At 45.8% G+C, this 10,827-nt stretch overlaps 1 protein-coding gene across 1 annotated transcript; it reads left to right on the top strand.

Moving 5' to 3' along the window:
- The first annotated feature begins 4,608 nt into the window (after nt 1-4,608).
- LOC120896851 (serine protease inhibitor 88Ea-like) lies at nt 4,609-10,712 on the top strand. The gene is made up of 5 exons (XM_040301339.1): nt 4,609-4,886; nt 8,824-9,499; nt 9,580-9,694; nt 9,776-10,355; nt 10,389-10,712. Exons 2-4 carry the CDS (start codon nt 8,849-8,851, stop codon nt 10,351-10,353), a joined length of 1,344 nt encoding a protein of 447 aa, XP_040157273.1. The 5' UTR covers nt 4,609-4,886; nt 8,824-8,848; the 3' UTR covers nt 10,354-10,355; nt 10,389-10,712.
- Nucleotides 10,713-10,827: the final 115 nt, after the last annotated feature.

Genomic DNA, 10,827 nt, shown 5'->3' with positions numbered 1-10,827 from the left:
GGGAACGCCTTACAAAAACAATCGCCAGCGAGCGAAAATCGCAACGATTTGGAGCGTTGGCGAGCTCGAGAAAACCGATTTTGGCCTGTGGGGTTGGAGGGAAGGGGGGGAGGGGGAAATTTGTGTTAATGTCGTAGAGATGAGAGGTTCGTTCTTTGTTTATCCACAGTGCGGGCTAAACCAACACTACCGCCCAAGAGAAGAAGTGATATTTTTTTTTATTAGAAATAATTTTAAAAGTAAATGAGCATTAAATTGCTAGTAACGTGTACGGTGGGAAATTAATTGCCTGGTAATTGTCTCTTTTAATTAAATTAATTAAATTTGTCAAAGGATTTCCTAACACAATGTATATCCCTAATCACACATTTGGTGCCATCACTGCAGCAGAAGCTGAGAGCTGTACAAAGTCTCGGATGGATTCGATATCAGTTACAGAGTTGAAAAAGATTCGATATTTGCTCGTTGGATCAAATAGAATAATGTTCGGTTATAGGTTGTACCATGAAAATAACTTCATTTGTATCAACATACGTGAAGGTATTGGATCAGTTCCTGGTTTGGGATGGATGTGGTACCAGGTTCATGGCGTGATTAAATTCGAGGTGATTCCAAAGCCCCAATAGGTTCAGTGCCTATTCGGTACAGGTAAATGATCTAATCCAGTATCGTATCGAGTACGCGATCTGTTCTACGAGAGAGAACCAGAGTTGAGCTCAAAATAGTTTTGAATCTCTTCTTCTTCTTTGGTTCAACAACCATTGCCGGTCAAGGCCTGCCTGTACCCACTTGTGGGCTTGGCTTTCAGTGACTAATTGATTTCCCCCCATAGCAGGATAGTCAGTCCTACGTATGGCGGCACGGTCTATTTGGGGATTGAACCCATGACGGGCATGTTGTTAAGTCGTACGAGTTGACGACTGTACTACGAGACCGGCAAAGTTTTGAATAACCAAGAACAAAGATTTATTTGATAAAGAAAGAAACTATTACGACCGATCTGAACGGCCCGATACATAGTGGCGGATTAACACGAGTTGAGGCTCTATGCGGTCACACGAATGTAGGCCTTTCTCCCGAGAAAATGACGAGCGAGAAGTTTTAAGAGAATTTCTAAACCAGAGAAAGATATCGAAGCTTAATTATATGTGAGCGGAGGGTGGGTTCCTTTTCTCGGACCCCCTCGAGACGTCGGGGTCCCACGCGGCCGCTTAGTTTGCGTAGTGTTTAATCCGCCCATGCCAATACATCAAATCGTTCCGTGCGTCTGACCATTCCGAACGAATTTACTAAGTTTAAAATAGCTTGGAACCTAATCCCGATCGTTCTGATTGAGAAAGTTATGCTCCGGAACGAGCATCATACGCTTAAACCAATTCTAATGAACTAATGAACTTGACTAAATGGCAATGTTTTTTAATTGCATAGCATCATCACTGTTAGTATAACTACAGTGGAGCGCCGTTTATACGGGTACCTTTAATCCGGCTTTCCATTTATCCGTGCTGTTGAGAAATGACTGTTCAATACAAAAGTGACATTGCGTTATGAGGAGAATATTTGAAAAAGCGGTTATAAGACATTGTCATAACAAAAAACACTATAATTCATGGCAAATTTTAAATATTCTCTTTGAAAAAACATGAAGTTCATAAAAACTGGGTTATTTTTAATCAAAAAATATGAAAAATTTCCAAAACATAATCAGAAATTGGTGATAAAACATATCATTTGACTCATTATCCGTGTTATTCGCTTATCCGGGCGAGGTCAAGTCCCGAGAAGCCCGGATAAACGGCGCTCCACTGTAACTAACAAATGTACAAAAGACTTTCTTGGTCATATTTTAGAATAATTTTCTTATATTTGCATCGACTTCACAGTACCTCATCACAGCAAAACACACCAACAAACCCATATCATCAAACACTTTAACAATAAGAATAAGTTCTGATCTCGCAGTGAACGGTACATATCTGTATGCACGGATCGCGATCAATCTCGACCATAACCCACGACCGTGCACTACATCATTACCATGCTATGATTATACCTTGAAATCATCAAACAATAATCCATTTCCGCCTAATCAGCCGGCCGGCCTGCGGTTGAGTGGGTGCATTGTTTAGCTGATGTTTCTCTTTACCACTCTATGGTGTATTTTTCTGCCGATAGACATATGTGAGCCCCGTTAAGCATGGAAGCGGCTAGCTTATCAGTGAATGGAAGAATATGCGTTAGAAAGTTGAAAAACACCATAACAAATGCAGAAGCGGAAAGCGAAACAAACCAAAAGCCAACAGTGATCAGTTTCCGGGTGGTAGATAAAAAATCGTGCCCTTGACGTTGTAACAAGGAAACATGATGTGCACATAAACCCGAGAGCCACAATGTAAATTTATTGATTACGATTTTGTACGAAAATAGATGCACTTTATTGTTTGCAACCATTTATGGGAAAATGTCACCATTAGGCACAATGATTAATTCTTCATTAAAAATGCATCCAGAATATTTGACTACAAAATAGTCTGAATGTGTCACGCGGCGGAGGTTCATCTACCTTACGATCTTTATGAAACAACATTTTCTAAAAACGCTCATAACTAAATGCCACTTTTAGCACATCTCGGTGATTAAATAAATTACTCCGCTGCTCGTAAATATTATCATTCAACTCTACATTGACACCACCTTGCAATTTCGTTTAGAACTGTCTGTTTCGAGTTCACATTTCGAGGGAAAACCCTCAGCATAGAACAAACTACTCTAACCCGCCACTAGACCCGAGCTCCGAGGGCCACAGGTGGGCGAAGACAATGGTTAAAAAGGCCGTGGGGGGGGGGGGAGGGTTGAAATGTAAATATTTATGCAGTTGCACAACCGCACCCCGGCCAGCAACCACCAGCACGCGACGCGGTAAGTGCGGGAAATACCCAGCTGCTCCTAATTACTACCGGCAATATGCATTAGGGCCGGTACCAGCAGCAGCAGCCGGTCCGCTGCATTTTACCGGTCCATTGGTATGTGCAAGTGCATTGTAAAAACTCGTTACATCGAAACAGGGGGGGGGGGGGGCTCTTAAAGAACGAACGTCATCACGTCGAGCTCTGACGGAAGCTTGTTATATTGGTACATTTTATGCCTTGGCAGCGAACCGGTCAGTTGACTATTTAGAGTGATTGGAATTGGTAATTTGAGTAGTAGTGTAAGAGTAGTAAATCATTATCTAAACTAAAGCTTACTAATACTAAAGCATGCAACAATTATCTTAACTTGTTGTACAGGGGTTTCCAGGAGTTCTCATCGCTGTTGGACACTTTGTGGACTCTTTCTTATATGAAATAAGCTTATTGTAACGAGAATTGGACTCTATTGCACTCTCGTTTAACAAATCCAATAAGAATTTTCATATAAAGTTCACTTCCCATAAAAAAGAGTCGAGGAAGTGTCCCACAACTATGAGAACCCCTGGAAAACCCTGTAAGCTTTTGGTTTTCGTTCGCATTTGTTTATTTATCTTCTTGGATTGCCTTCACCTCCCATTCCATCCTAAATTCCTCTAACGTATATTCTTCTCCATCGATGTTCTTAGCTCCCCCTGTAAAGTCTTGTTTTCACTCTCCACCCATAATAACCATAACTCACCCGACAGATACGCACCCCACCGCCGGGCAATAGATCAATGGCGGAGTGTGTGTGTGTGTGTGTTTTTTTTTGTACAGACTATTCGCTTTCTGCACACCGGTTCACCTTTACCGCGTTGGTCAGGGCCAAACGCCGAACAGCTAGATCATTCACATTTGGCCCGCAACTTAAAGCGAGGCGCCTTGCCCCGGCAAACATGAAGCATAACATTTGCAGTGGATTGCTACGAAAACAAAAAAATCCCAAAAAGGATTCCCGAACGTCCCAACACAACTTTGGCAACGGAACGTGCTGGGTTCTGTGTTCCCTTTTTCGATAGCAACGAAAGATAGAATGGCCCCGCGAACATTGCGGGGATTCCGGTAGGACCGTGTAGCATCGTGTCATTGGCACCGATCGACCTTGCCAGTTCCGACTTCCGGCTAGGATTGATAAGATTGCTTTTTGTGTAGCCGCGCCGTGCTCCAGAACCCAGACACACTGACGTGAATACCTGATGTCCTTTGTGCGTGTTGCGATGACACACAATGGAACGGCTGTGATGCTTTGAAGTACTTTACTGCCGTCCTTAGTAGGCTACTTACAAGAGAGTTGAATTTAAAAAAAAAATCGCGTGTCATCGAATTCGTTATTCCGAGTACTATAAGTGAGAGAGAGAGAGAAGGCAGCTTTCAAGCTCATCCTTCTATCTGGCCTCTAACAAATCTCTTATCTAACCTTAAGCTGCAACAGTGATCGAGAGAAGATCGTTCGAAACAAAAACACTCGCACGAACGCTGCTGGGAGCATGACGCACCGCCTCACCGTACACTTCTGGTCGAAGCTACAGCAGTTTACGTTTTATTACATTTTTAATAAATTGTACACTTCACTACCAATTTGTTCGCGAACATCAAAACGACTCCTAAAATAGAATTACTAACAGGAAAATACATAAAAGCGCCACTGCAATAGTGCTAGTATGCACTGTTGCGACTGGTGTGGTAGTGCGTGTATCGGCGTGTTTCGTGCCGCCCCGTACCAAAGTCATAAGCGAGTCGACACTAGCACAGCCTACTCAGTTTCGCAGCAAACATAAACCGCGTCGGACGCGCACCGGACGAGCTTTACGAGGTGGTGTTGCGTTTTTTTTCCACCAACCCCTGGGAACGGATCTGCCGAAACGGGAATAGTGACGTTGTGTTTTAGTAGCTTGATCAATCACTAGGTTCGAGTGTTCGGGTGCGCACATTGCAAAGGTTAGTAGCGGGCAGCTGTAGTGCGTTGTTTGGCGAGCAGTTTGCATTAGAGAAGATCGTGGTTTTGTTAAAGTGCTGTGACTTGGAGCATGTACTAAAGTGCACTGGTGTTTTGCATTAGTTCAGTTACCGTGAAGCACAACAAAGCTCTTCCTAACGAACAGAAAGGCTACGCAGTGTGGTGTAGCAATGCAGCCCATCACAATGCAGCAGCAGCAGCAAGTACCCGTCGAACCCGTACAAATAAAATGGTGATCGGAAACGCGCACCAAATCCAGGGCCAACCATAGCCGCAAACCACCATTTTTTTTTACTTCTTCTTCTTTGCTGTCCTCGCTCGATCGATTAACCTCGCGTGGCACGGAAGCTGCGTAACGGAAGAGCAACTTCGGCCGCAGCTTCCGTAACGCAGCCGCTTCTGGTTGCGGAAGAAAGCAACTGAAAGTGAAACTGCTTCTGCTCCTCCCCCCCCCCTCCCTCCTACTTGAGACACCACCCCAGCAAAGCTGCACAAATTATCGCATAACACGGACGGGTATACATAAGGTGTTGGTCGAAGCGAGGTGGTTGTGAAAGAGGACGTTGAGATGACGCATTGAACCGCAGCACAAACTCTCACTCTGATCGCGCGTGTGTGTGTGCCAAAGATCCGGTCCCTGCATGTGCGTGTGTGTGTGTTTATGAGGGGCGCGAAGGGGTGCTTTCGGTGGTGGGTTAAGTAATAAACATGAAACACGAACGAGAGAATGAAGGAAAGCCAGGAAAAAAGGCCACAAAGGCGATTGCAACCTTTCCTTTCCAACCCCGTTTCGACGCAGCAAACACAAGCTGCCCACCACCCCACCAACGCAGCAGGCTTTGATTTTGTTTGACGGAAGGGCCTAGACAGGGTGTGAGTGTGTCTGTCTGTGTTTGCACACACACACACGCACGGTTTGGCCTTCCCAAAACCAGGCAACCGCTATCCAAGTTACATAATGGCGTCCAGTAGCACATCCACCGAGGATGACCCAATGTCCGTTACCACTTCGAATGCATTTTATCGCGTCGGATGGCTGTGTGTAGGTGGGCAATGCAAAGCGGGTGGAAGGTTTGGATGAGTCAAACGCGCAACCGACTTTTGAGCCATGTTGTTTGTAGGCGGCCACGGTTCGTTTGTAGAGGTCCGCGTAGTTGTGTTTGTGATTGGGTGTGCGTGTTGCTTTTTTTGTGTGTGCCATGAAAGGTTCGTTTGCATTCGATTGCCCACAGTGCGTGACGAAACGTTGTCGCACACGCGGAATGAGGAGGGAAGGGGAGCGCGATTAATTCCGGCATCCATCGGTTCAGTTAAGTTTCTACGAAGCGTTGTACGTTGGAACACTCTACTAAGAGTGAAATCAAATTGGAAAACACAGGGGTAAAATGTTTCGAGATTCCTATTGGATAATAACCAAATAATACCAACAAGAAAAGAATTGGTTGCACAAAAACGTCACCAAAGCTCGCCTTCGGACTTAATCCATTGCGTCCCTTCCACCCAAGGAGACCTCCCCACCGGAACGGGGTGGAGAGTTTTTTTTTGTAATACAAAATTTGCATTTTTGTTTTCAAGGACTTGATATTCAAATTACGGCGCTCGTATTTCGGACTGTATCGCTGTAACAGTATGACCCCCCCTCCCCCTCGCCCTCCCCGTCCTCTCGAATGCTCTGCTGCTTTTGCCGCACAACCGACATGTTTCGAGGAGCATTGTTTCACCTCCCACACGCTTGTTACGTGCAATGAAAGTGACTCATTACTCACAACCACCTTCCCCTCGGGGCCTTGCCTCCGTCACCGTCGGGCGCATTCCCGGTTAATGCGGGTTATGCGGGCGGATTTTGCAAACCGCAGTTCCGTTTGGGAAAGTTTGGGGGAAACTTTGCACACTGCCACCAACACAACCCGGGCGGATGTTTCGATGCATTGTGTATCGATCATGTGCACTGTACATATGTTGCCATTCAAATTCCCAAAGAAAGTGGTTTCCTTACACCTAAAGCTATTTTAATCCAATAGAGAATGGTAACGCAGTGGAATGGGATGTTCCCAGCAAAGTTTTCCTGATGTTTGTACAAAACACATCCGCATAGTCGACCGTTTGAGGCCGAATTTCATGTAGCAGTCGAAAGCCGAAGAGACATGATGCACTTTGCAGCGTGCAGGTGCAGTCTTTCCCCTTTTCCCCGTCGGCACACTGCACAAAGCCCGAGAAGGCAGCGGTGTAACACGTGATCGCAGGTTTAATTTCCTACGATCGCGTCGATTGTTTGCGGTTTTCGTACAACAAATGAATTATGTTCATGTGTATTCAACAATTGGAGCGCTTTTTTTCTATTTCTTTTGTTCGCACCCATCAGTTTGGCCGTGGAATCGAGCTCACATAACCTTTTCTTCTTTTTTTTTGCTTGCCATTTATAAGTCATTCAACCAGAAAGGGAAACAATGCTTTTAAAGCGGTATGTTCTTGCAACAGATAATTCAATTATATTCGCAAATTTGTTACTTATTTATTTGCAACAATTTTCACATTTTGCGTCACCGCAAAACAAACAAACAAATGAAAAAACGGACACAAATATAACACAACATTAAAATGTCTCTCTACTAGCACTAGAAGCAACCGGGCATGACGGTTAAAACTCCGTCGTAAAAAAAATGCTCGTTATTGTGCTCATTTAAATTGCATTAACAAATGGTACAACGACAAAAAAAGCAATACCGGTTTGCTGTCCTCAAACCTTTGTCATTTATCTAAATAGATCGTTCCCGCATCCACTGTTTGCATTACAAAGTACCGTTATGTATTTTGGTAAAGCCCCCATTTGTTGTAATTTTTTTAATTATGCACCAGTGTTATGCAATTGATTTTAAAACATAAATTTGAAACTTTAAAAAAAAACTAAGGCATTTTTTTTATTTGGTTTCAAAAAGCTTCTGTATTTTATATTACAATTTTGTGAATGACTGACCTTAACAGAATGCAATGCACTCGTATTTAAGCTGACGGTGTTCTTCGAAGTGAGAATGCCAGGGTAAAAAGACACAAAACAAATCACTTCGAGATGACCTTCTTATCGGTGCTTTCCCCCTCTCTAAACTCTGATACGGTCGCTTACCCATGCCAAACAACAGCAACAACAGCAGCAAAAGCAGCATCGGTCGATGAGCATTTTTCAAAGAAATGGAAATAGACGCGTTATCACGCGCTGATTACCACACCCTGTAGTTTTGCTACAAAATTTATTTTCTATTTTTTTAAGTAGGCAAAAAAGGAAATCATTCTATGGCGGTACAGAAGTAAATCGACTGAAGTGCATCCGTGATGAAGTGATGCAAGAAGGCACCATTCTAAGCAGAAAGCACCATTCAAATCAGAAAGCACGGACTGAAGCGATACCCTTTTGACATGGCCACTAGTTTCCATCTCTTCTATCAGTGCACCTTTCGCATGAGATCGGAAATTTAATTTGCTTTTATTTCTATTTTATTACTAAACTGCTTTCAAGTAATTAAAACAAGAAGTAATTAAGATGAAACACTCTCCAACGGCATTGAATCGTTTATTGGCGCTAAGTGGGAAGTAAGTGTACGGCACAGCCCCACAGCTGTTGGGGAATTCCCTCATTAATCAATCCCATGCACGTCAATGCGGCTGCTACGCAACACTTGACCATGACCGTGTGAGAGCGCCGGTAGACGCATAGCATCATGTCTCATAAACTACCGAGAGCGCTACAGTGCTCGATCGTTGAAGCACCAATGAAGCGCTCAATGTTTCCCATCCTTGAGGCACGATCCTTGGGGATTTTACGCTGGATTTAAACGTTTTTTTTTATACTGATGTGAGCTTTCATACTTTACCCGATGAAATTACTAATCCTCTGTACAATTTCTTCAATTTTTATCCACCCAGGAACGCCACCACCAAACGGGCAAACATGAAACTTTCCACCCATCTGGGCACGGTTGCCCCCCTTCTGCTCCTAACCCTGCTGATCGTGCCCCACCACGGCACCAACGGCCAATGCTCGCCGGGCGACGAGAAGAAGGTGGAAAAGGCGACCGATCTCGAGCAGTCGCGCAGCCGCCTGTACAAGGGCGAATCGATCTTTACCCTGCGGCTGCTGGACGCGATCAACACGGCCACGCCGAACGAAAACCTCTTCTTCTCACCCTACAGCCTGTACAATGTGCTGCTGATGATGTACTTCGGGGCGCGCGACACGACCGAGAAGCTGCTCCGCACCAGCCTCAACCTGCAGTGGGCCGACAGCAAGACGACCGTGTACGAGGCGTACGATACCGCCCGGAAGTTGCTGCGGGGTCGGTTCAGCGAAAGCAATGCCGTCGGCTTCAGCTCGGCCGACAAGCTGTTCTTCGGCCGGCAGATTCCCGTGTCGACGTGCGTGCAGCAAAAGTTTGCCGACACGATCGAGCTGCTCGACTACCAGACGCAGCCGGACGAGCAGCGGGCGTACATTAACCGGTGGGTGGAGAATGCGACCCGCGGCCAGATTAAGGATCTGCTCGAGCCGGGAGCGATCACGCGCAACACCAAGCTGGCGGTCGCGAATGCGGCCTACTTTAAGGTAAAGGAATGGTGGTGAGGAAGCGATTTAAATGCTTCAGACGTTAATCCTTTTTCCTTTTTTCTTCATTTCACACACAGGGCACGTGGCAGACCAAGTTTAAGGCGGCCGAAACGAACAAGGAAATCTTTTACGTGTCCGCCGACCAGCAGAAGTTCGTCGACATGATGCACGTCGAGGGAACGTTCAGCCATGGTGCGTTGAGGCCTATTCTCACCTTTGACCCCGGTTGGAGTCCGCTGTATCACTAATCACACGCTCACCGTTTCCTTCCAGCTGCCAACGAAAAGCTCGGCTGCCACATTCTCGAGCTCCCGTACAGTGCTGGCCCCGGCGCAGACAATGCTGACGATGGGCCGTACCAGCAGGGCGCCGCCAATCCGGACAATCAGGTGTCGATGTTTGTCTTTCTGCCGCCGGCCGAACCGAACGCACTGTCCAAGCTGCTGAGCCGGTTGGCCGCCGAAACCGACATCCTGCACGAGGTGGTAAACGAGGGCATTTCGCGCAAGGTCGACGTGAAGCTGCCCAAGTTCAGCATCGAGAAGACGGTCGGCATGAAGCCGGTGCTGGAGCGGATGGGCCTGGGCCAGCTGTTCGACGAGGGGGCCAACTTTGACGCGTTCACGGACGGCCGCGAACCGATCCTGTTCGACGAGGTGCTGCAAAAGTCCAAGATCGAGGTCAACGAGGAAGGTTCGGTGGCTGCGTCCGCTACCGTAGCGTTCTCGTTCCGGTCGTCCCGCCCGGCCGATCCGGCCATGTTCCACTGCAACCATCCGTTCGTTTTCCTCATCTACGACTACGGCACCCGGTCGGTGCTGTTCAACGGTGTCTACCGCCAGCCGGAGTAAAAAAACGGTTGCGACCGAGCCCGGTTGCGACCGAGCCCGGTTGCGAGGTTGAACTACTGTTAGCGAGGAAAACTATGTTTTTTTCTTAGACTTATTTATTTTTTAAAAAGCGGTAAAAGACAGTGCAAACAAGCGATGGCAGCGGTAGATCGGAAAGCAGCGGAACCAGCGCCACGATTGAGGACGAGGACGATTGAGTCGTCCTTCATTCCCAATACTATTTTTTCTGTTTTACCTTTTTGTTTGACGTCAGATTGTAAGTGAGTGTGTCGGCTCGATTAGATACCTTTCAACGAAACATGATCACTTTTTTTGTTTGTAAGAATAAAACCAACGAAACCGAAGACATTGACCAGAAATTGTTTGTTTTTCTTTCAAAAGTTATTAAACATAAACGGAAAATGTCCATACTTTTACTTTCTTTAGAATTAGAATTTTTCATGCTACAGTTTATTCACTTTGCAATCTGCAACA

Source organism: Anopheles arabiensis, chromosome 2, assembly GCF_016920715.1.
Source record: "Anopheles arabiensis isolate DONGOLA chromosome 2, AaraD3, whole genome shotgun sequence".
Taxonomy (NCBI): domain Eukaryota; kingdom Metazoa; phylum Arthropoda; class Insecta; order Diptera; family Culicidae; genus Anopheles; species Anopheles arabiensis.
This window is presented reverse-complemented; position numbering and strand designations above follow the sequence as displayed.